The following is a 26,239-nucleotide window of genomic DNA, read 5'->3' as shown; positions in this document are numbered from 1 at the left end:
GGCACATGAGCCTTAAGAGGAAGAAGGAAGGAAGAGACCATGCCTGCCATCTTACACATGGCAACTGACTTCAGTGAGAAGGTACCTCCTATGGTAACTTGAGTTGTAATTGTAAGCTTTTATCCAAAATAAATACCCTTTATAAAAATCAACAGATTTCTGGTACTTTCCATCAGCACCTCTTTGGCTGACTAATAAAGGTAGGAAGACATGGAACATTTTTCTGGTATGTATTTAACAATTTCTACTTAGTCATTTTTTACTTATCCAAATAGGAATGATCGCTTTGTTTGGGGCATCACTTTTCAGCACTCCAAACTGTTCAAAAATGTATCTTTGCCCTCTTTTTTCAGATGGGACTTGGTTATAAATGGACTTTGGCACATATCCAACTCTTAGTAACCATTTTATATATATATATATATATATATATATATATATATATATATATATATATATATATGTACACACACACACTCTCTCTCTCTCTTATTCCATAGTTTTCCAAAGTTCTTTTGAGTAATAAATTCTGATAAATTCATTTGGAAGTAACCACCAGTTAATCTTGGAGTAAAGACTCTACTTTCCCAATTTATTTCTGTTAAATTGTACAAGCATATTGTTTTACTTGGAGGTAATTGTAGAATTCTACTGTCAGAGTTACACATTTAAGCTGTTTAAATATATACCTACACGAATTCTCATTTATACCAAGTAACTGGTTTATACATCATAATATCCATCTCAAGAGAAGAAAACAACCATTTTAGGGATTCATAGAAAAAGAAAAAAAAGGTTGAATAAGTCTAAGAAAATGATGACTTCTGAAATATCATGTATTTTCCTTGATGTTTCTACCCCGCCCCCCCGCCCCAATCCATGATAAATCATGTACAGAAAAATTTAAACTGGGGTTAAATTCCAAAATAACTCTTCAATTCAAACCCTTTTCTAAGAGAACTAATTTTCCTCTATTTCTTTTTTCCTCCAGTTGAGGAAGACATTTTAGACAATTAAATTGTAGAGCTTCAAGGTTTCACCTAGGTTGTTTTTACGTACTTGTCTCAACAGGAAACCACAATTCTGCCTCTACTATATTTCCTAGTAGAAGTACTCACCACCAAAGGGCTAGGCTACATATCCCTTGCCTAGATACAGCTTAAAATCTGGTGTTTAATTATCAAATGTGTACAACATTTGGGTGTAATTGGCATTTTAAAAAATCAGTAATGCCCATTACAAGTAACTTATCTGGACAGACTCAATAATAAAAATAGCTGGTTAACTTTAAAATAGAACTACATGTTTATTAACATATAAATATCTTGATTAGAATGAACTGATGTGACCTAGGAGAGTCCAGAAATTCTTAGGTTAATTATAGCAACATGGTGATGGGTTTTTCAAGGTATTTCTAAACTGAGCAAGCCAATACACACTCCAACTGTTCCACCCACAACCCAGTGTTCACAACTGAGTATAAGAGACATCATGTTAGTCACATCAAATCCTTCTTCATTATCTGCTGGAACCAGTCTATCCTCTGAAGCACCAACTGCCAAAATACATGCTTGAAGTGGGTTAATAATAGCAGAGACATTCTTAATTCCAAACACTCCTAAGTTGGAGATTATAAAAGTGCCACCCTGGAACTTGTCTGGCTGTAGTTTACCCTCTCGAGCTTTGGCTGCTAAAGATACATCTTTTGCAATGGTTTCCAGTTCTTTTATATGTGCATTAAACACTAATTGGAGTGATGAATCCTACAGGAGTACTGATGGCAACACTGATATCAACAATGTGATTTTGAGCGGCGGACTTGGCCCAGTGGTTAGGGCGTCCGTCTACCACATGGGAGGTCCACAGTTCAAACCCCAGACCTCCTTGACCCGTGTGGAGCTGGCTCATGCGCAGTGCTGATACACGCAAGGAGTGCCGTGCCACACAGGGGTGTCCCCCGTGTAGGGGAACCCCACGCGCAAGGAGTGCGCCCCGTAAGGAGAGCCGCCCAGCACAAAAGAAAGTGCAGTCTGCCCAGGAATGGCGCTGCACACATGGAGAACTGACACAACAAGATGATGCAACAAAAAGAAACACAGATTCCTGTGCCGCTGATAACAACAGAAGCAGACAAAGAAGATGCAGCAAATAGACACACAGAACAGACAACTGGGGTGGGGGAGGGAGGGGAAGGGGAGAGAAATAAATAAATAAAACCTTTAAAAACAAAACAAAACAAAAAACAATGTGATTTTGTCTCCTAACTGTCTATCCAAGAAGAATTTGCTTCAGGAACTTTTAAACATGCCAAAGCTGAAGCTTTTATGACAAAGTCATTGACAAAATTTTTGCTTCTCCCTTCTAACATCTTACTAAGTTCTTCCCAAACCAAAAAACCTTTCTCATATTTACATCAATAGAAAGGTAATAATGAGGTATGGTTTGCTTAGACTGTATTAACCACTGTGGAATAATTCAATGAATACTATTGATTGGGATATCTTTGAAGACACCTGTAACTGGTGTTACTGCAGGGAGGCAAAGCAGCTGTTTTGGCAGGAGCAGCTTTGGTAGGCACAATGGAGTCAATGTCCTTCTCAGTGATTCTGCCATCTGGTCCTGTCCCTTTCATTTGTGCAAGGTCAATTCCTTTCTCTGTTGCCAATTCTTTTGCAAGAAGACTAACAAACAACCTTCTCTTTGGTTCAGCAGAAGTAGTTGGTGGGTATCTGAAGATGTAGGACCTACAGGTTGGGGAGCTGGAGGAACAGTGACCACTGGGGATGGGGTAGGTAGGTGGTCATGCTTGGGGTTTTAAACCATCTACTTCAATTGGCTGAAAATCAGTAAATGTTAGTGTATCTGCCTCTTTTTCTACAAGGGTACAGAGTGGAGATCCTAAAGGGACATCTCTTGTACTTTCAGGAGTCAAGAATTTTGCCAAACAACCTTCTTCTTGAACTTTAAAACCTACAGTGGCCTTGTTAGTCTCTATTTCAACCAACAAGTCCCCTTCCTTAGCTTTTCACTCACTTTTTCCCCATTTTTGAATTGTGCCCATGGTCATGGAAGGAGAAAGGGCAGGAAGAATTACCTGCATATGCGTGGGTTATGAGCTACCAGGAACCTGAGCAGAAGGTGTAGGAGGTGAAATGGCAATAGAAGTGGTTGATGCTGGGGCTGCTTGCAGGGGAGGTGTTGCAAAATAATCCAATGTATAATTTTTCTTTTTTTTTAAGATTGATTTATTTATTGTCCCCCTTGCAGCTTGTTCCATTCTTTGCTGTCTCTTCTCTGTGTTCATTCGCTGTGCGTTTTTTTCTGTATCTGCTTGTCTCCCTTTGTTGCATCATCTTGCTGTGCCAGCTCTCCACAGTGCACGGGCTGTCAGCTCTCCAGAGCTCATGGGCCAGCTTGCCTTCCCAAGGAGGCCCTGGGACATGAACCCAGGGCCTCCCATATGGTAGACAGGAGCCCAACCAATTGAGCCACAGCTGCTTCCCCCAATGTATAATTTTTAAAGGTCTAGATATTCTCAGGTTTTTCAACTGCAATACAGACAATCACTCTAACTGGAACATCGCTGGTACCTTCAGCAACAAGAATCTTTGCCATGTAACACTCATCTAGGCTCTCAAACACAACAGTATCTTTATCTGTTTCACCCTCTGCAATTAGTTCACCCTCATTGATTTTTCTCTCCTTCCTTTTTTTCCAATGGGCTATGGTGCCTGCCAGCATTGTGGAGGAAAGAGAGGACAGTGGAACCTTCTGATATGGGGGAGGACTCAATGCCCAAAACTTCAGCAGGAAGCAGTCCTGCGGTGAGGCCCAAAAAGCAGGGGCTCCAGCCTCGAAGTGCCCAGACCCCATCATACCCCGTGAACACACTGTTGCAATGGGCCAAGGCTGGGCCAAACTGAGGGACTGTACACATAGCTCTGGGTTCCTCCAGCAAAACTGTGCACCAAACTCCAAATCCCACACTTGGAGCTGCATGCTGAGCCTGTCATGCACAGATACTCCACATAATGCCATCAACCGTAACACCCCAAACCCAATGCCGTCTCTCAAGTCTAAAACTGAGGGTTTTTTAAAAAGATTTATTTATTTATTTCTCTCCCCTTCCCCCCCAAACCCAGTTGTATGTTCTCTGTGTCTATTTGCTGTGTCTTCTTTGTCTGCTTCTCTTGTTGTCAGCGGCACGGGAATCTGTGTTTCTTTTTGTTGTTGTTGTTGCGTCATCTTGTTGTTTCAGCTCTCCATGTGTGCGGCGCCATTCCTGGGCAGGCTGCACTTTCTTTTGTGCTGGACGGCTCTCCTTATGGGGTGCACTCCTTGTGCATGGGGCTCCCCTATGCGGGGACACCCCTGCGTGGCAGGGCACTCCTTGCACACATCAGCACTGCACACCAGCTAGATGCACATGGGTCAAGGAGGCCCGGGGTTTGAACCGTGGACCTCCCATGTGGTAGACGGATGCCCTAACCACTGGGCTAAGTCCACCGCCTAAAACTGAGTTTTTAAGGATGGACAGGAGTTTACCAAGTCAACAACAGCAGGAAGGCACAAAAGAGCACAGTTTGTTTAGGGAAAGCCAAACGTCAAGGATAAAATAAGATGCAATGCATGAAATGAGGCTAGAGTAATGGGCAGAATCATATCATGCTGGGTCTTTTATGCCCTGCTAAGTGGCAAGGGCTTTAATGTAAGTAGGATCTGACAAGAATTTTTTAAAAGAGTAATTTTCTGGTGGTGAAGAACAACTCAGGTTTAGAAAACAGTGGAGTCAGGGAGTCTATGTTTGGGGAGAAATGTGAAAGATCTGGGGTGACAGTGGGCCTACTGTAGGGGTAGAGTGATCTGACTGAGATTCAGAGGTAGAGGTTGATAAGCCATAGTGACTGACTGACAGGGGACAGAGAAAGAGGAGGCTAAGAGAATTCCCAGGTCTCTGAGAAAATGAAAGGCCTTTCACCTGATTTAAAGAGCACAGGAATAAGTATATATTTGAGGAAATGATTAATTCAGTTTAGGTATGTTGGGACAAGAATGTCTGAGAGACATCTAAGGGTAAAATTCGATTAGGAAAAAGAAAATGAGGACCTGAAGTTCAGGGTAGAGGTCTTGGTTGGAGATACAGATTTCAAGGCTAAGTATTTATAATTCTGATTTTGTTCTGAATGGTGAAGTGTCACAAAAGTGAGTTAGCATTACCAAACCCCTGCCAGTATCTGCTTCTTTCTTCCTGCAGACTGTCTAATACTCACCAATCATAATATATTAGCAACCCAAGGCTTGCCTGTACAATCAGCAATGAGATTTAAAGTGGAAGAATATCAGGTCTTCTTGTTAGCCTGCTCCCCCTGCTCACATATGTTCTCTGGTAAAGAAGTGAGAGTGTCATAGCAATACTGAACACTAGACTAACTCCACTTCACTGGAGACTAGACTAGCATATTTGATTGGAAAGATATTCACTTGAGGTGTTCTCTTGATAGGAAACAACAAGCAAATCAATTGCCCGGTGTCAATATTCTCTGCACCTGACATAATATGCCCCTACCCTTTAATGATTTCTGACAACTGCTTAGAGAAAGTAATATATGGCCAGTGAAAACCTAACAAAAACAAAAGCAGAATTCTCTGATAAAAGAGAAACTTATTGTTCTAAAATTTATGAGGGTTTATACAACTACACAAATCTTAATGGAAAGAAGAAACAACATTTATAGATTTTATATTTGGATCTAAAATTCTGCTCATTACATCACTCATAATAACTTTTTAAAAAAGTGAATGATATTTCAACTAAGGACGTTTTAGATTTTCTATTTTAATAGGAGGGTGGTATAATCAGGAATTTTAAAATTACCTAAAAACTTTCAGCAACTCTAGATTTCTTTTACCTTTTTTCTTTAAAATGCTTTATAGTTTCTTCAGGCTAAATTATAAACAGTAAGTCCAAAGATAAAACAATTGCATACTAAGGATCCCTTAGGAATTACAAACCATGGCAGTGAGGGGGCTCTTCTGGGCTTGGATTTTCTAGTTCCAGTAAGTCCAATAAAGCCTGTACTGAACACAGGCACTGTGTGAAGTATAGGGATTACAAAGAGAGGACACAATCCCTGTATTCAAGAATGGCAAGGTTTTGGGCTCTGATCTTCATATTGCAACTCACAGACATTCAGCAATTCCACAAGGTATGGGGTGGGAGGCAGGGGTACAGTAAGATTACGATTATCTCCCTCCCACTTCAATAGTGAAGCAGTTCTATTTTACCTGGTTTTTATACTATACTTTCTCATAAAATTTAGCTTGTGGAGAGGATTCTTCTATACATGTACAACACACAAAAATTTAAAAATTTACAAATCACTGATCTTCAAAAAACACAAGAGGAGCCAGAGCCTAAATCCATGCAAGCCCTGACCTCTAGTCTTGCCTGAGTGGAAAAGCTGTAGTTGCCATCATGCCCTACCTTCTCGACCATGGATTTTCCAGGGGCCCATACAATGGAGCCATTGATGAAAAGGAAATCCCACATACCCTGATCAATGCATTATATTATTTTCTTACTACCCCAAAGAAAAGCACAGTGCTTTAAATGCTTTTTTGTGTGTATAAAGTTCAGAGGAATTGTAGAGCATGCAAATTAACTGTTTTTCTTTTGTGTTCTGTTATTACTTGCATTCTTAATTTTCCTACATGTAACATGCAACTGGAAAAAGTAAAACAGCTTTTTAAAAATTTTAAGTAAAAAAACAAAACTAAAAATCACTATTAACACAGGAATATCCAAAGCAATACAAATAACCCCAAATTTATTTTTGTCTCTGTCCACCTAGAAGGTGACCACAGAAAAATATCTGGACTCACTAATATTCCACACTGGCAAAAGGTAATCTCATCAGAGCCTTGCTGACCTCTAGAGGAAGGGAAGCCTATATAGATAGTCTGTCTCCATAGTACCTCCCTTCCCTTCAAGGGAGAGAGCACTGGTATAGTTGCTCAGGATTAAGAGTTTCAAAACTCTGCCAAGATACATAGTCTATTGTATGTGGGCTCCTTCCGCTGCCTCCTGGCCAACCCAAGACAAAAAGGAATGACAGAGGCAGCCCAGTCTTCCCTTCTGCCTGGAACATGCTCCCTTTTGTGGGACTGGAAGAGCAACCAGGGCTGGGGTGCTCTAAGATGGACAGAAGCATTATCGGCCTCCTTCCATGTGAACCTTCTTTTTCACATGCAGCAAGCTAGGCCCAGGGCTTTCTGTGCTCTAGGGGCTCACCCTGTATGCAGCATTTGCTTTGCTCTACATTTCTTCTATGCTTTTTCATCTGACATTGATGAGATATTCTTTTCTCTCCCTTTGGTATTGAGAGCCAAGACTTAAATTTGAGTCCTCCACATAGTATGACTTAAATGAATTCAGGCTACATTGGGGTTTGGGGCTGAATTGCCATCTAATAAGAGGAGGTTACTTTGTCTTATTTTGCTCCTCTGAAGACCAGGTCATACTACCCGAATACAGTCTCAATCTTACCAGAACTTTCAGTAACTCTTACCTTATTTGTTTGCCTTCTCTCATATCATACAAGGAAAAGAAGACATCGCTATCTTCCCCAATGGTATTATAGGTGAAACTCTTTAGGCTGAGGAAGAAGTGATGTGGCACTGGCATCCGACAGGTTTCCCCATGACGTGGACGCATTGTATCTACCTAATGAGAAAGGAAAAGTCAGTGATTTTAATTTTAGTTATTCATGATCTTAATCATAAAATAAAAACCAAAAGACTACCTCTCCTTCAGACTACAACTGAAAGGGAATATTTACAAGAAAGACTGAGCTATTTTCTCTGCTGCTAGAGCAGGGGTTCTTAACACGTGGTCCATGAGTTTGAAGTGAAATTCAAAAAACCATTATTCTTGTGGAGACGTGTTGGTACAGGTGTGATGTATTTTTCAAATAATACACATTATAGTGTGGATTTAGTAAGTGGTCCATGGTTTCACTTGACTGGCAAAGGGGTCCATGGAACAAAAAAGGTTAAGAACCCCTGTAGTAGAGTGTGCTGAATTGATAAGCTTGAGTTAAGATGGATAAGCATACAGGTGGCAGCAGTAAAAAAGGTATGGGAACAGTAATTCCAACTTACAAGCGAACCCAAAATCTCCACCAGGATGCAAACATCTAAATTCTTCAGGGAATCATTTTCAAAATCAATTCTTGGAGGTGCTGTCATGACCCTGACATATTTGATTCACAGAGATGGCAATAGTTACCATTTTAAATAGCATTCTTATTTTCTCCCAGAATGGTTCATTTTAGCCTTGGTATTCTTTCTTTCAATTGTGCTTATGAAAATTTGCACACAGGAATGGAGACTGGCCATTCCTTCTTGGAGGCCAGGGCTATTTGGATGAAAGGCACCAAACAACCAAGAAGTGAGTGATGTTTGTCATCTCCTGGTTCATCCATATGTCGTGATCTCTTAAAAGAAAAAGTTAAGGAAAAAGGCTGGGAGGCCTGGTTAAACTGCTTACCTGGGATGTACTTTGCTGTACACTCTGCCGGCTAGATAAATGCTATTAAAAGAAAGAAAAGATAATTCATTGAATTGGAAAGGAAACTAACATTTATTATGCACCTTCTATATACTAAAGAAATCTGTTTCACCTATTATATTCATGATCTTATTTAAGTCTGATAACATTGTTAGACAAGTGTTATTCATATTGAATGAAGGAAACTAAGGTGTAGAGAAAGGAAATTATTTGTTGAAGGCCCCTCAAGGAGACGGTGGCAAAGTCTGCACTTGAACCAAAGTCTCACCATCTCTGAGAACTAGCTTAATCACAGGTGGGTGCCTACTACTGGCTTTTTGCTTGGCACTGTCCTCTCAGCACACTGTACCACTTTCTGAGTTGCCTGGTTCAGATTCTTCAGGCTCTCCATACTGAAGGAGGTATATCCATTTTTCAGTGAAATGGGATCCCTCCCAAGCATCTCTCCATCCTATTCCTCTACTGCTGACTGAAGTTAGAAGCAGATTCCAATCCCAGCGATGCCATGTATGAGCTGTGAAACCTCAGACGAATCACTTACTCTTTTCAAGAGATGTTCTCCTTAAGGATAAAATTGATAAAAGCCTAGCTTGTCTTCCTCACAAGGTTATTATGAGGCTCAACTTATATAATGGGAATTAGCACGATATAAAGGGACTTATGCACTGATTTTGAATTTTATGTTTATCAGCTATGAGCCTCAGTTTCCTCATCTGTAAAATGGAGATAAAACTTTATGCCTACCTCAACCTCACAGGTTTTTTTAAAAAGCAATTTTATTCACACACTATACAATTCATCCAAAGTATATAATCAATGGCTCTCAGTATTTTAGAGTTGTACATTCATCACCACAAACAATTTTTGAACATTTTCATTACTACAAAAAGAAAAATCCCCTATCACTTTTACTCCTTATTATTGACCCTTAAGATTGGTATAGTACCTTTATTACAATTGATGAAAATTATTAGAATATTACTGTTAACTACATCCATGGTTTGCATTATGTGTATTATTTTCCCATATACCACTCTATTATTAACACTATTACAAGTAAAGGTGACATACATTGTTCTAGCTGATGGAAAAAACATTCTTAATACTATTAACTACAGTCATCATCCACAGCCTGGTTCACTGTTATACAGTCCCAAGTTTATCCTCTAGCTTTTCTTCTACCGACATATATGACCCTAAACATCCCCCTTCAACCATAATCACATCCATAAATCAGCACTGGTAATTATACTCACAATAATGTGCTATCATCACCTCTATCCATTTCCAAACATTTACAATCAACCTTATAAACATTTTGCATACATTAAGTATCAGTTCTCCCTTTTCCACCCTCATTCTCTCTCCTGGTAACCTATACTCTAGAGTTTCACTCTATGACTTTACTCATAATTAGTTCATATTCGTGAGACCATAAAATATCAGTCCTTTTGTGTCTGGAGTATTTCATTCAACATAATGTCTTCAAGGTTCATCCATGTTGTCACATGTATCAGGACTTTATTCCTTCCTGCAGCTGAGTAATATTCCATCATATGTATATACCACATTAAGCATATCCATTCATTGGTTGATGGACACTTGGGTTGTTTCCATCTTTTGGCATTGTGAATAATGCTGATAAAACAGTGGTGTGCAAATGTCTGTTCGTGGCCCTTTCAGTTCATCTGAGTAAGTACCTAGTAGCAGGATTGCCTGGTCATACGGCAATTCTAGACTTAGCTTTCTAAGGAACTGCCGAATTGTCTTACACAGTGGCTATACTATTCTACATTTCTACCAGCAGTGACTAAGGGATCCCATTTCTCCACATACTCACTAACACCTGTATTTCTTCTTTGGAAAAGTGTCCATTCAAGTCTTGTGACCATTTCTTAATTGGGCTTTTTTTTTTTTTTAAGGTTTTCACTTATTTATTCTGCTCCCCCCCACCCCCCTATTGTCTGCTGAGTTGATTCACTGTGTGTTCTTCTGTGTCTGCTTGTAGTCTCATTAGGTGGCCCCAGGAACCAATCCTTAGACCTTCTCGTGTGGGAGAGAGGCGATCATTCTTTTATGCCACCTCAGCTCCCTGTTCTGCTACGTCTCTTATTGCATCATCTTGCTGTGCCAGCTTTCCATGTCACTGGCACTCCTATGCAGGGCAGCACTCCCGTGTGGGCCAGCACTCTGCATGGGCCAGCTCACATTTACCAGGAGGCCCTGGGCATCAAACCCAGTACCTCCTATATGGTAGACAGGAGCCAAACTGCTTGAGCCACATCTGTTTCCTTGGGTTATCTTTTTATTATTGAGTTGTAGGATTTCTCTATATACTCTGGATATTAAATACCTATCAGATACATAGTTTCTAAACATTTTCATCCACTGTGTAGGCTGCCTTTTCACTTTCTTGACAAAGTATTCTGAGGCACAGAAGTACTTAATTTTGAGGAGGTTCCATTTATCTATTCTTTCTTCCATTGCTTGTGCTTTGGATGTAAAGTCTAAGAAACCATCTACCACAAGATCTTAAAGATGCCTCCCTATATTTCCTTCTGGGAGTTTATATGGTCCTAGCTCTTACATTTAGGTTTTTGATGCATTTTGAGTTCATTTTTGTATAGTGTGTGAGATGGGGGTCCTCTTACATTCTTTCGCATGTGAATATCCAGTTCACACACTACCATTTGCTGAAGAAGCTATTCTGCCCCAGTTGACTGGACTTGGCAGCCTTGTCAAAAATCATCTGACCACAAATGTGAGGGTTTATTTTTGAACTCTCAATTAGATTCTATTAATTCATATATCTATATATATGTCATTACCATGCTGGGTTTGTTTTTTTTTAATAATATATATATATTTTTAAAGATACTTAGGTTACATAAATGTTACATAAAAATATGGGAGATTCCCATATGTCCCATTGCCTACCACTCACACATTTTCCCACAGTAACAACATCCTTCATTAGTGTGGTACATTTGTTAAAACTGATGGACACATTTTGGAGCATTGCCACTAAGCATGGATTATAGTTTACATTGTAGTTTACACTGTCTCCAGCAAGATTTTGTTAAGTTATGACAAGCTATATCAAGGCATGTATCTGTCATTGCAAAGTCATTCAAGACAATTCCCAAGTCCCGAAAATGCCCCCATATTACACTGTAGCTTCGTGATATGCTTATCTTCTTTTTCAAGAAGTTTTTGGCTATGCAGGGCCCCTTTCCCTCCCAAATAAATTTGATAATGGGTTTTTCCATTTCTGAAAAGAAGGCTGCTAAAATTTTTATTGAGATTGTATTAAATCTGTACATCAATCTGGATAGAAGTGACATAACGATATTTTGTCTTCTAATCCATGAACATGGAATGTCCTTCCACTTATTTAGGTCTTTGATTTCTTTAAGCAATGTTCTGTAGTTTCTGTGTACTGGTCCTTTACATTCTTGGCTAAAGTTTATTCTGGATATTTGATTCTTTCAGTTGCTATTGTAAATGAAATTTTTTTCTTGATTTCCTCCACAGATTGTTCAGTATTAGGATATAGAAACACTACTGATTTTTGGGTGTTGATATTGTACCCTGCCACTTTGCTGAATTTATTAGTTCTGTAGCTCTTTTGTAGATCTTTTAGGGACTTTCTAAATATAGGGTCATGCCACCTGCATATAGTGAAAGTTTTATTTCTTCCTTTCTAACTTGGAGGTCTTTTATTTTTCTTGCCTAATTGGTCTAGCCAGAGTTTCTAGCACAGTGGTGACAGTAGGCATCATTACCTTGTTCTGTCTTAGAGGGAAACTTTCAGTCTTTCACCATTTAGCAAGATGTTAGCTATAGGTTTTTCATATATGCCCTTTATCTTTTGGGGGAATTTTCTTTGTATTTCAACTTTTCAAAGTGCTTTCTTCAAACAAAGGATGCTGGATTCTGTCAAATCCCTTTTCTTCATCAACATAGATGATCATGTGATTTTCCTCTTGAATTTGTTAATGTGGTATATTACACTGATTGATTTTCTTGTGCATACCTGGGATAAAATCCACTTGATCATTTTGTATAATTCTTTTGATGTGCTGTTGGATTCAATTTGCAAGTATTTTGTTGAGGATTTCTGCATCTATATTCACTAGAGAAACTGGTCTCTAATTTTCTTCTCTTGTGGTATTCATTATCTGTCTTTGATATTAGGTGATGGTGGCTTCATAGAATGAGTTAGGTAGCAATCCCTGCTCTTCAATTTTCTGAAAGAGTTTAAGCATGATTGGTATTCATTTTTCTTGGAATGATTGGTTGAATTCACACGTGAAGTCATCTGGTCCTGGGCTTTTCTGTGTTGAGAGATTTTTGATGATGGATTCAATCTCTGTACTTACGAATGGTTTGCTGAAGTCTTCTATTTCTTCTAGAATCAGTGTAGATTGTTTGTATGTATTTAGGAAATTGTCCATTTCATCTAGGTTGATGAACTAGTTGGCATACAGTTACTCGTATTATCTTATGATCTCTTTAATTTCTGTGGGGCCAGTAGTAATGTCCCCCCTATTATTTATTTTATTTGCATCTTCTGTTATTAGCTTTGTTAGTCTACTAAAGGTTTATCAATTTTATTGATTTTCTCAAAGAACCAATTTTTGTTGTGGTTGGTTTTCTCCTTTTGGGGGGGGAGGCTTTTATAAAGGGTATATATTTGGGGTAGAAGCTTACAATTACAAGGCCCTAAAGAGTTCAACTCAAGGCTGCTTTCTCACCGAAGTCAACTGCCATGTGTTGAAGCAAGATGGTAGGTGATCTCTGTCTGGTCTTCTTTCTTCCTCTTAAGGCTCTGTGGGCCCAGCTTCTTCCAATCTCAGTTGCAGGCTGACATAGGGCTAGTCTCTAAAGGCTTCTTATATCAGTGTAGCATAGGGCTTATTTCTTCCCAGGCCTTATCAGGAAGGCCTGTTCTGTTCTCTTCAGCTGCAAACTATCAGGTGAATGGAGCATCTCTCTTCCTGGGGCCACAGGATCAAAGTTCTCTCCTCTTCCATGTCTGTGGAGCACTCCTTTTCCTGTGACATCTTCATTGAGTGCCCATTTGAATCAGCCTACCAAAGGGGTGGGAACTCAATCCTGAGTCAAAGCCTCAATCTTAACTAGTAATTTAATCAAGACATGCCAGCTGAATCTAGTGCATTGAAAGGCTATCACACCAAGAGAAATAGATTAGTTTACAAACATAATCTTTTGTAGATTCATAAATAATTTCAAACTGGAACACACAAAGAAAACAAGTTTTGAGAAAATCCATTCTGGAAATAACTTTTAGAATATATAACATTTTTATTTAAATATGACTTATTTCTGGGGAAAAAAGCTCAACAATATTGTAAATAAGACGTTGTTGCTTTTTTAAAGACATTGTTAACTCAATTAATTCTGAATACAAATAAAATTTCCATCAATATAGTAACAACTATTTTGAAATTTGGAAAAATTATGAGTAACTTTTCCCTGTTTTTCATCATATACTGAGATAACTTCTCTAAAAGGTATTATTCTATGTTTGTTTTTCTTAGCTCCTGACATTCAAGGTAATCTCTGTTATATCATTAGCTGCATACAAAGTCAAGGAATAAACAGCTCAGGGACTAAATTCTAGAGTTAACATTAAAATACTAAAATGTACAGGGTGCAACAAAAGGTTACAAAACAAATGAAAAAAAAACAAGAAATGATGGTCCATTCAGAGAAACGAGATAAAAATCCAAATCTATGAATGGGGGACCAGAATTTGGACATAAGGGACAAAACTTAAATAAAAGAATGTAGGGGAGCAAGTGTAGCTCAGGGGTTGAGTGCCTGCTTCCCATGTATGAGGTCAATTCCCAGTTCCTCCTTAAGCTGAGAGAGCCTCCCTCTTCTGCTGCAAATTCAAACTCACATGGAAGATCTAGTGGTCTCTTTAAGACACTTTTCAAAAATATCCTTAGCAATTGAGCCTAATGAGGGATCACAAGACTTCACACTGGTTTGATAACCATATTCAGGATACTGATTTGATGATCTTCCAATTCTCTAGTTACCTCCCTGGAACAGGAAGGGGTCAAAATACCTCTTTGCCAGTCACATGGCTTCTGACTGTATTTGGTATCACCTGTGAGGATGAGGTTTCTGATCTGGTAGTTATAACCCATGTCCCAAAGACACATGTGTCAGCAGTAGCAACAACAGGAACATCTGTAAATACCAAGGACTCCTCCCTCCTCATTTTACAATCTGATTGCACATCAGTTCTCTCCTTTTTGTTGTTGTTCTCAGTTTCATTTATTTCTGTTCTAATCATTATTTCTTGCTTTGGATTAGTTTGCTATTCTTTTTCTAGTCCTTCCTGGTGTGTGGTTATGGCTTCGATTTTATCTCTTCTTTTTTAATGTAGGCATTTAGGGCTACAAAATTCCAAATCAGCACTGCCTTCACTGCATCCTATACGTTTTGTTATGCTGTGTTCTTGTTCTCATTTGCCTCAAGATATTTACTGATATATCTTGCAATTTCTTCGACCCACTGATTGTTTAAGAGTGTGTTGTTTAATCTCCATATATATGTAAATTTTCCAGTTCTCCACCTTTTATTGATTTCCAGCTTCATCTCATTATAATTAGAGAAAGTGCTTTGTATAATTTCCATCTTTTTTTTAAGATTTTATTTTATTTATTTATTTCTCTCCCTTTTCCCCCCTGCCAGTTGTCTGCTCTCTGTGTCCTTTTGCTTTGTGTTCTTCTGTGACTGCTTCTATCCTTATCAGCAGCACTGGGAATCTGTTTCTTTTCATTGTGTCATCTTGTTGATGTCAGCTCTCCATGTAAGCAGTGCCATTCTTGGGCAGGCTGCACTTTCTTTCACGCTGGGCGACTCTCCTTACGGGGCGCACTCCTTGCGCGTGGGGCTCCCCTATGAGGGGGACACCCCTGCATGGCACAGCACTCCTTGCGCACATCAGCACTGCGCATGGGCCAGCTCCACATGGGTCAAGGAACAGCAGACCTCCCATGTGGTAGGTGGATGCCCTATCCATTGGGCCAAGTTCACTTCCCTTAATTTCAATCTTTTAAAATTTATTGAGACTTGTTTTATGACCCCAAATGTGGTCTATCCTGGAGGGAGAGGGGGAGAGGGAGGGGGAGGGGATGGGGGAGGGAGGGGGAGGGGAGGGGGAGGGGGAGGTGAGATCAGGAGGTCTGCGAGTAGGGATTCATCAGACAACTTTATTGTTCACAGGGGCTCTATATATACCCCAGTTGTCTGACGAATCTCTATTCGCAGACTCCCTGATCCCAGCTCATTCGTTCTTTCTTAATTTTTCTTTCTTTCTCTTTATTTCACTCTCCTTTTTCTCTTTCTTTCATGCCCCGTACCGTTTGGGTCCAAATCTCCAACAGGTTTCTCTTTTATTAATACAATGTTCTTCTTTGTTTCTTTTAACAGTTTTACATTTAAAGTCTATTTTGGGGAAGCAGACTTGGCCCAGTGGATAGGGCATCCGTCTACCACATGGGAGGTCTGCGGTTCAAACCCTGGGCCTCCTTGACCCGTGTGCAGCTGGCCCACGCGCAGTGCTGATACGCACAAGGAGTGCCGTGCCACGCAGTGGTGTCCCCTGCATAGGGGAGCGCCACACACAAGAAGTGCCGCCCAACGCAAAAGAGCCGCCCAATGCAAAAGAAAGTACAGCCTGCCCAAGAATGGCACCGCACACATGGAGAGCTGACACAGCAAGATAACGCAACAAAAAGAGACACAGATTCCTATGCCACTGACAACAACAGAAGCAGACAAAAAGAAGAACATGCAGCAAATGGACACAGAGAGCAGACAATTGGGGCAGGGTGGGGGGGGAAGGGGAGAGAAATAAATAAAATAAATCCTTAAAAAAAAAAGTCTATTTTGTCCGACATTACTATAGTTACCCGAGTTCTTTTCTGGTTACAGTTTGTGTGGAATTATCACTTTCCAACCTTTCACTGTCAACCTATTTGCATCTCTGGGTCTAGGGTGAGTCTTCTTGTAGACAGCATATAGATGATTCAATTTTTAAATCCATTCTGCCAGTCTACATCTTTTGATTCAGGAGTTTAATCCTTTAACATTCAATATTATTACTGTAAAGGCAGTACTGACTTTAGGCATTTTATCCTTTGGTTTTTATATGTTTTTTTTTGGGGGGGGGTCTCTCTTTTTATCCTCTTAGTTACCCTTACTGATAATTCTCATTTATTCATTCTTCTCCAGTCCTCTCTCCTCTATCCTTCCTGTTTAGCCTGCAGAACTCCCTTAAGTAGTTCTTACAGGACAGGTCTCTTGTTGATTAACTATCAGTTTCTTTTCATCTGTGAATATTTTAAACTCTCATTTTTGAAGGCCAGTTTTTCCAGAAAAATATTTTGGCTGGCAGTTTTTCTCTTTTAGTACCATAAATATATCCTTACCACCTCCTTCTTGCCTCCGTGGTTTCTAGTGAGAAATCAAAATTCAGTTTTATTGCAGATCCCTTATATGTGACAAATTGCTTTTCTCTTGTGTTTTCAGAATTCTCTCTTTATCTTTAGCATCTGACATTCTGATTAATATGTATCTTAAATAATCTACTATCCTGTTTGGATTATATTGTACTTCTTGGATACGTAGATTTATGTTTTTCATAAGAGTTGGGAAATTTGCCAGATTGTCTTTTGATTGGAGAGTTTAATCCATTAATATTCAATGTTATTACTGTAAAGGCATTACTTACTTCAACCATTTTATCCTTTGGCTTTCAGTTGTCATATCTTGTTCTTGTCTCTTTTTTTTACCCTTTTAGTTACCTTTACTAATAATTTTCATTTCTACACTCTCCTCCAAGCTTCTCTCTTCTGTCTTTTGCTTTTAGCCTGCAGAACTCCCTTTAGTATTTCTTATAGGGGCAGATCTCTTGTTAATGAAATCTCTTCGTTTCTATTTTATGTGAATATTTTACACTATTCCTCATTTTTTGAAAGACAGTTTTTCTGGATAAACAATTCTTGGCTGGCAGTTTTACTCTTATCTTAAATGTAACACACCATTTGCCTTCTTGCCTCCATGATTTCTGATAAGAAATCAACACTTGGTACTATTGAGCATCCCTAGGATGTGATGTATCGCTTTTCTCTTGCTGTTTCCAGAATTCTCTACATTTGGCATCTGACCTTCTAATTAGTATGTGATGTGTCTCAGCATAGGATTATTGGGATTTATTCTGTTTGGAGTGTGTTGCACTTCCTGGACATGTATACCCAGGTCTTTCATAAGAGTTTGGAAATGTGAGGCCAGTATTTCCTCAAATATTCTTTATGCTCCCTTTCCCTTCTCTTGTCCTCCTGGTAAACTCAGGACATCTACATTTGTGTGCTTCGTGCTGTCATTCAATTCCCTGCGACCCTGCTCAATTTTTTCCATTCTTTTATTTGTTCTTCTTTCAATTCCAGATACCCTGTCTTCTAACTTGTTGACCCTATCTTCTGCCAGTTCAAATATGTTGTATACCTTGAATGTATTTTTTTTTTTGAATTCTACCAAACATTTAATTTATTAATACCAAGATGTCACAAACTCTTCCCCAAAAAGTAGAAGAGGAAGGAACACTTATAAACTCATTCTATGAGATCAGTATTATATTAATCCCCAAACCAGACAAAGACATCACAAGAAAAGACAATACAGACCAACATCTCTCTAAATAAAGGAAAAAATTATGATAAAAATTCTAGCAAAGCAAATCTCCGAACATAGAAAAAAGATTATAACCAAATGGGAATTATCCATGGAATTCAAGGTTGGATTAACATCTGAAAATCAATCAGTGGGATATACCATATTTACAGGATAAAGGGCAAAAAACACATGATCATCTCAATAGCTGCAGAAAAAGCATTTGGCAAAATCTCCTGTTTCAAGATAAAAACATTGAATGTATTTTTAATCTCACCTATTTGTTCATTCCCAGAAGCTGTTATTTTCCTTTGCATGCTTTCAAATTCTTTATGCTTACCCATGGTTGTCTTAATAAATTCTTTATCTCTTTAGCCATATTTTCCTTCATCTCCTTGAATTGATTTAGATTTTTTTGACCATTTTTGATTAGCTGTTTCAAATTCTCTGTCTCATATGAAGTTTTAATTTGGTACTCTGGACTATATCTTCCTGTTTCTTAGGTTTGTAATTTTTTTGCTGGTGTCTAGGCATCTGATTTTCTTCGTGAGTTTTTTCTGGAGGTCAGATGTTTCTCTTGCCTAGGGTTTTCTTGTTCACCGGCCTCACATTAAAGCTCTTCTTTGACATTTGGTTCAATATATTTAGAATACCTCATATTTGATCAGATTTTTCAGCTATTATTTGTCTGATACTTGTTCTGGATATATGGTACAATTTTTGAGATTGCACTATTTGTGCAACTGTTTCATCCTGAGGAGAAAGTTTCTTTTCCTCAGTTTCTCTTCTGGGAATGCAGATCTGTTCTGCTTGCTTTTGATTTGTCTCTGCAGATTTTTAACACTTCTTTCATTATCTCCAGCTGCTTATACCTGGAGAGCTAATTCTAGGAGGTGGGTCCCCTATAGAGGACTATCCTAGGTCAGTTTTTCTCAGTCAAAACAGGTCCAGGTGCCTTTCAGACCTGACCATCTCCCGCCCACTCCGGCTTCCAAGGGACTTGGCCCCTCAGACTCTGCAGCTCTGCTTGGGAACAGCTGTGAGGTCTGTCCCTACCACAGCACCTTCCAACCCAGAGCCCAGCAGAGGTCAGCTGTGCACAGACTAGACATACCCACCCAGCCAGGGTGGTCTTGCAGTGGGGGGTGGGGCTCACAGGCATCTTTTGCTCACCAAGGGCCGCCTACCAGGAAATGTGGGATTTATTTTCCTGATTAAAGGAAATAAAAAGTTAAAAAAACAAACAAACAAAACAGGGCCAGGAACCCACGAAAGGGGTGTAGATCAGTTCCAAAGTACCCTGGAAAGGAGACTCAGAAAGATGCCACTCTTCTCTTTGACATCTCCCAGAATCTGTACTTTCCTGGCCTGCTCAGCAGATGGCACTCTTACGCCAACTGTTCCCTGCAGCGCAGCCAAAGGTAATACTGAGTCTTTAACTCTCAACAGACTCTGCCCTGCTGGGTGCATGGTTGAGACAGGGGTTTCTAGTTGCTTTAGGCCTGGGTAGGTTGAAACTGTTGCACAGATCCCAGATACAGGGATCTAAATTCAAAATCTACAAACTGTTCTGGGTCCCATCCCCCACTCCTTTTCTTGGGGAAGAAAGACCCATCAGCAAACTGTTCTCTACTGGCCCCTGGAAATTACTGCATCTCTAAATTAGTCCTGCTTCCTCCCCTGCCTGAGCAGGGTTGAAACCAAGGCTTCCCAGCTGCCTTATGTCCTGGGTAGGTTGAAACTGTACCTGATTTTGGAATTCGAGCCTTTGAATTTGCTTATCAAAAGCCATAGTTGGTGCTAGCCATGTCCCCCCCCCCCCGACCCCCTTTTTTTGGGGATAAGCTGCTCTTTAGCAAACCCTGACAACTTACTGTGTCTCTAAATCAGCCTCACTTCCTCCCCTGCTGAGGGCAGGGTTGAGACAGAGACTGCTGGCTGCTTTTTGTCCTGGCCAAGTTGAAACTGTATCTGATCTCTTAACTGGAGCCCACTAATCCAAATTTGCTAACCAAAAGCCATAATTGGTGCCCAGGCACCTCCATCTCACCCCTTTTTCTTGGGAAAGAGGATTTCTATTTCCAGCCAGGGAATGATCTCTGAGGCAGCTGGCCACTGCAGTGGGGGGTGGGCACCAGCTTCCACTGTGTGGAAAGATCTCACAGATCTTCACTGTAGTTTAACAGTCTCTTCCTTCCATTCTTTTCTAGAAGGTATACAGTGTTCTTCCGGTCTTCAGAGCTCCCAAACAATTGTTTCAGGCAATTCGTGGCAGTTTACTAGCTGCCCTGGAGGACAAACTGAACCTAGAGCTGAATCTTGGCTCCAGGCAACCTCATAGGGTTTTGTGCAGATTAACAGCATCACAGTACCTATCACATAGTTAGTACTTAATTGTTACCTATAACTGCTATTATTATTCTTACCATAATTGGTTATGATGATTAGTTGCTATAGAAAATTGAGTCGCATTTAAAGGTAATCTGCTAGAAGAATAGTGGGTTCACATCACAAACATGGAGTCGCTGCTGCTGATGAACTCAACATGAGAGTTTCTATCCTGCTTTCTTTGGGGACCTAGAGGTTTAGGACAGCACTCATTTGATAGAATGCTCTACATCACAAGGAAGAATGGGCACTGCAGTAAAATGGTTTCTTTCATTCCTTTTCTGAACGCACACATTTGACTTTAAATATAACTGAAGTAAAATTAAATATTAAATGTGTTTCACTACCTATATTTGCTAATTATTAAATATTCACATGCATTATTAGCTGTATCAACTAATTACTATTAAGTATTAATGTGTATTAATGGGGCTATATGTTCCCATGATACATATATTTAATATATTTGTTTTTAACAAAATCAGATCTCTACTAGCTGGGGAAATTATCACATAGAATGTATAAGCACATAAAAAAAACATATATAAAATAGGCTAAAAACTTTTAAAGATCAGGCTTTCAAAAAAATCCAGCTTTCCACAGTTTATTGATCCATTTCCCACAGGAAAAGTTACTGGCCTAAAATGTACTCCATTCTTTTATTTTACTTTCTTGGGCTGCACTAAATCATTCTTCTCAAATAGATTTATTAACTCTTAAAAATGACTATCAATCTTAAACATAAACTTTCAGCTATAACCATATACAGAGGAGTTTCCAAAATATAGCTAATTTCATTGTAAAACATCCTTGATGACAATAAAAAATGTCATTCTAGCCTTCAGAGATAACGGAGTTTGGGAAAATTTTTCAACCTAGTCTGAAAACGCATCCTAAGAGCAGCTAGAGAAAGGCAACAAAATTGAAATTCTTGAACCTCTTTCATGGCATTGTAAGGAAAACCCATTATCCTTCAGCTGACTGGCAGATACCTCCCTCTTCAAAGCCACCATCACCTGTATTAAGACTGGCAATATATTATGTTTCCATATTTGCTACCTAACTTTAGACTTTGTATTCCACAGGAGCAAATTACCTATCTTACTCGTCTTTCTATCCCTAGTGCAATGTACACAAAAACCTATATCAATTAAGAAAATTTTCCCCAGTAATTCCAGTCTTTTGAAGTCTCTGGTCCACTTATTCTACAGAAATATACAAATATTGAAAAAACTATGTAGCTTTGGGCATGCTATTCAATTGAATAACCTAATTAATTGCCTGCTATATATTTTGGAAACTGTTAGGTATTGTAGTCTTACAAAGGAAGTATAAGACACAAAAAATCATTCTGGAAATGGAAGTATAAACATTACTCAATTAGAAATATTAACTAGCACTAGAAGATAACAGACTGTACTTACCAGGAAAATTTCTTTTTCCCTGATCATATTCTATTATTTACCATTTAGACCTTGCCCAGATCCAAAAATGTGAGACATGTGTCAATATAAGCCCTGACCCTTTGAGAACAATCTCCTTCAGCAGCAAGACATGGAAAAATAACAATGAAGAAAGTAGTCCTAATGTGAGAATTCTGCCAGATCTTGACACAACTTAGAAGCTCTCATATTATGTAATTTCCAGATGCCCATATTTCACAAGAAGGTGTTGCTAATTAAGATTTTTAAAATATTTTGTTGCTTTTTGGAATGCTTTATATTTTGGGTAGCACCAATCCTCTGCTGTTGAAAGTGAGTTTAGAGTTGTTACGTAGAATCAAAAATTGCAGAATACTAAGGTTTTCCTTTGGTTTTCATCATGTGTATTTAAAGAGATTTTTATCAATCATTATAATTCAACACTTGCACAGGGGCTTCATTTTTTTATGAAAAGCAAAATGTTCAAATTGGAAACAAGGTATAATCCTATTTAGAAAAGCTTTTTCAAAAAGTTGTGGCAAGAATCTCAAAGTTTCATATTGAGTCTTTGTAATCCCTAGTGATAGTATTAAATGTTAATATAAAAAGGTTCCAACAGGATACTCTTTTGGATCTTGTTGCTAACTTTAAAATTTAACTGAAACATTTACTGTGCATTTACTGTATGCAACTAAAAATAAAAATTTTAACTTGTTTTCAAAATGTTTGTGGGCTTTCAGAATTGGTTTTTCATTAACTCTAATTCTTTCTGCCTCAAAATAAATACATGGGATAAAAAGGCAGAAAATAAAGTAAAAAGGGTTAGAAATTTAGGTTTTCTTGTTAAGTCAGCATTTTTTATAAAAATGAATGTGATAGAAGCACACTGTTTTTTAAAAAAGTTAAACAGAAATAAAAGGCTTGAAATAAAAATTATCAGTCCACTGCCTACCTCCAGTCCTATTCCACAGAAATACATGCTTGCAATTCTTTACAGTGTTTCTTCTAGAATTTATCAAATATCTCTAACTTTCATATTTATACCTCTCTTTATCTAATTTTTGAATTATTTATTGGCTTCTTATTATGGCAGATAAGGACATAGCTTTTGCTTACATATCCTTCCCTTCACTCATCCATCTTTCTAATACACAAAAATTACAGGCTGAAATTATTGCTTATACTATGGTATATTTTAAATATTATTCATCGCTGGGCCAAGTAGTTTATTACAACTACATTTCCTTTATTCTGCTAATTTCTGCCCTCTGGAAATATTTAGGGTGCTTTAAACAGTAAGGTTTTTTCCATACCCTCGATATCTATAAAAAATACCTTTCAAGAGCTATTTCCACATGATAAAAATTGTCAGTCTATGAAGTCTACTTTTTATCCCTCCTAGGACCTTCTCTGCCCTTCTGCTTTAATCTGAACTAGTTGCTCTCCATACCTATTACACAAATGTCATCCTGGAGGTCTGACTTCCCTCTGCCATTACCCTAAGAATTCTTTGCACCTCTCACCTTTATCAGAATCCCTTTCCTGGATGACATGCGCTAGTGTTTTTTGGCGTATTCCTTCATTTTAAAAGAACAATATTTATTCTTCAGTAGGTCTGTGAAAGGGGGTTTATGAGAGAGCTGTTTTTTTGTTTGTTTTTGAGACTTTAAGCAACTGAAATTTTCTTTAGGCTTCTCTCCCATTTCCTTAATAATATGGTTGAGGATAGAAGTCTAGGTTGAAAATTTATTTTCCCTCAGAATTTGTAGGCAATGCTCCATTGTTTTCTAGGTTTCAATGCTGCTATTGGAAGCAAAATGCTATTCTCACACCAAATCTTTTGTAAGGGATGTGTTTTTCTCTTTGGAAGCTTTTAGCATCTTTTTTTTTTTTAATTTTTATTATGAGCATATATTACTTCTTAAAAATTTAGTGATGTAACAAAACAGAAAAAAGCCAGTGATTCAATGTTAAGTAAAAATGTAGGATATAAAATTACTATATTACAACTACAAAACACAAACACATAAACAAAAGGTGATGCATAGCTTTACAAAATGGAGGAGACAAACCAGAACGCTCACAGTAGTTCACCTCCATAGCTCCAGCTCCCAGCACAGTTGAAATATGCAATGAATATTTGTGGTTCTTGAAAAGGTTTTGAGACTAGGGCTGAATTAATCTATTTTCCAAAGTTGCTGTAATGAAATTATATGACACCTTCATAATGAAAACAAATTTAAATTAAAGTTTAAGAGAGATTTCACACCCCAAAACAATAACACAGGAGAAGAGACTTTAATGTAGTTTATAGAAAGATATCAAAAGTCAAATCTAGGGGAGCGGGTATAGAACAGTGACTGAGCCCCTCCTTCCCAAGTATGAGGTCCTGGGTTCAATCCCCCATACCTCCTTAAGAAAAAAAGTCAAATCTACAATAGGAGTTGTAATTGTCTTTTTTAACAAAAAGATACATAGATCACAAAAAATGTTACAATAAAAAATATAAGAGGTTCCCATATACCCCACACCCTACCCCACCCCACAACATCATCTTTTTATCTCTGGTGAGCTAAAATTTCACAACTAAGTGCCAAATACTTGCTGGGCCCTTTCAATCTAGAGGTTTATGTTCATGTTTGAGTATGTTTTTAATATGATTTCTTCAATAATTTTCCTTTGTTTCTCCTTCTCTCTTCTGAAACTTTTGTATCTGGACACTGAACCTCCTAGACTGAACCTGTAATTTCTGTAACTTTTTTCCCGTTATTTTATTTTCTGGTTGTTATTCTGTTTTCAGGGGTATTTTCTCTACTTTATATTCTAAATTTTATACCAAGTTTATTTCAGTTTTATTATTTTTAATTTTCTAGAGTTCCTTTTTCCTTAGATTGCTCCACTTTGTTCTTATTTTCTCATTTCTCTTTGCCAAAAGCAATCACTGTTTTCTCCTGCAGAGTTACATTTTTCTCCCAAGTTCCTTTTATATGTTCTTTGTTTTGGTCTTTCATATGGGAAGTTTCCTTCAATGTCTATTGATGCTTTTCTGTCTGCTTTTATTTAAGAGTGAGGCACTGGAAAGCTGCCTATAAGTGTTCTGTAGCATGGAAGGATCTGCTGACCAATAGGTTTCAATGTACAGAGTTGTCTTTTTTTTTGAGAGGGGTGTCATTTTATCCAGTCCCATGGCTTTAAATAGCATATATACTCTTTTTTTTTTTTTAAAGATTTATTTATTTATTTAATTTCCCCCCCTCCCCTGGTTGTCTGTTCTTGGTGTCTGTTTGCTGCGTCTTGTTTCTTTGTCCGCTTCTGTTGTCGTCAGCGGCACGGGAAGTGTGGGCGGCGCCATTCCTGGGCAGGCTGCTCTTTCTTTTCACGCTGGGCGGCTTTCCTCACGGGCGCACTCCTTGCGCGTGGGGCTCCCCCACGCGGGGGACACCCTTGCGTGGCACAGCACTCCTTGCGCGCATCAGCGCTGCGCATGGCCAGCTCCACACGGGTCAAGGAGGCCCGGGGTTTGAACCGCGGAACTCCCATATGGTAGACGGACGCCCTAACCACTGGGCCAAAGTCCGTTTCCCTAAATAGCATATATACTCTTGATGACTCCAAAGTTATCTCTGAACTTCACTTCTGAACTCCAGACTTCTCAACATATCTGTTTGGATGTCCAAAAGGCACCTCAAACTTAAAAAGAAAAACCAGAACTAGTGATTTCCACTGCTCTACTCCCAAACCTGCTTCTCCCACAATGATCCCCATTCTACTTTCACCCAGCTGGGCAAGTGAAAAACACAGGAGTTCTTCTCTGACTTTTTCTCTTTCTTATACATGCACATACCAATTCAATCTATCAGCAATTCTAATTGGTTCTAACTTTAAATTCAGACTCCAACAACTACTTGCCACTTACCCTTTTCAACTCTACCACAAACTGTTGATTGGATTCTCCCTGTTTCCATTCTTGCCCCACTCCAGTCCTTCTCCACAAAGAAGCTACAGGGATCCTTTAAAAATGGAAGCCAGGGTATGTGATTCCCCTGCTCAAATTCTTACAAAAAATCCAAAATCCTTACCATAAAAAGCATCCTTCAAGTCACTTCTCCAAGGGGAGTTGATTTCTAAGCTTCAAACGTGCCTTCTC

The 26,239-nt window shown here is 38.7% G+C and overlaps 1 protein-coding gene across 15 annotated transcripts in view; it reads right to left on the bottom strand.

Annotated features, from left to right (window-relative positions):
- DOCK3 (dedicator of cytokinesis 3) overlaps positions 1 to 26,239 on the bottom strand; it is a 657,203-nt gene that overhangs the window by 266,649 nt on the left and 364,315 nt on the right. For all 15 annotated transcript variants that reach the window (XM_058288315.2, XM_058288314.1, XM_058288308.2 and 12 more), the window contains exons 8-9: positions 8,549 to 8,590; positions 7,569 to 7,723 (exon numbers count right to left, since the gene is read on the bottom strand). In XM_058288315.2, coding sequence (XP_058144298.1) covers positions 7,569 to 7,723; positions 8,549 to 8,590 — 197 coding nt within the window. The remainder of the gene's footprint in view (positions 1 to 7,568; positions 7,724 to 8,548; positions 8,591 to 26,239) is intronic.

This window comes from Dasypus novemcinctus, chromosome 26 (genome assembly GCF_030445035.2).
Source record: "Dasypus novemcinctus isolate mDasNov1 chromosome 26, mDasNov1.1.hap2, whole genome shotgun sequence".
NCBI classification, from domain to species: domain Eukaryota; kingdom Metazoa; phylum Chordata; class Mammalia; order Cingulata; family Dasypodidae; genus Dasypus; species Dasypus novemcinctus.
The sequence above is the reverse complement of the archived record's forward strand: the minus strand, read 5'-3'. Positions and strand labels throughout refer to the sequence as shown.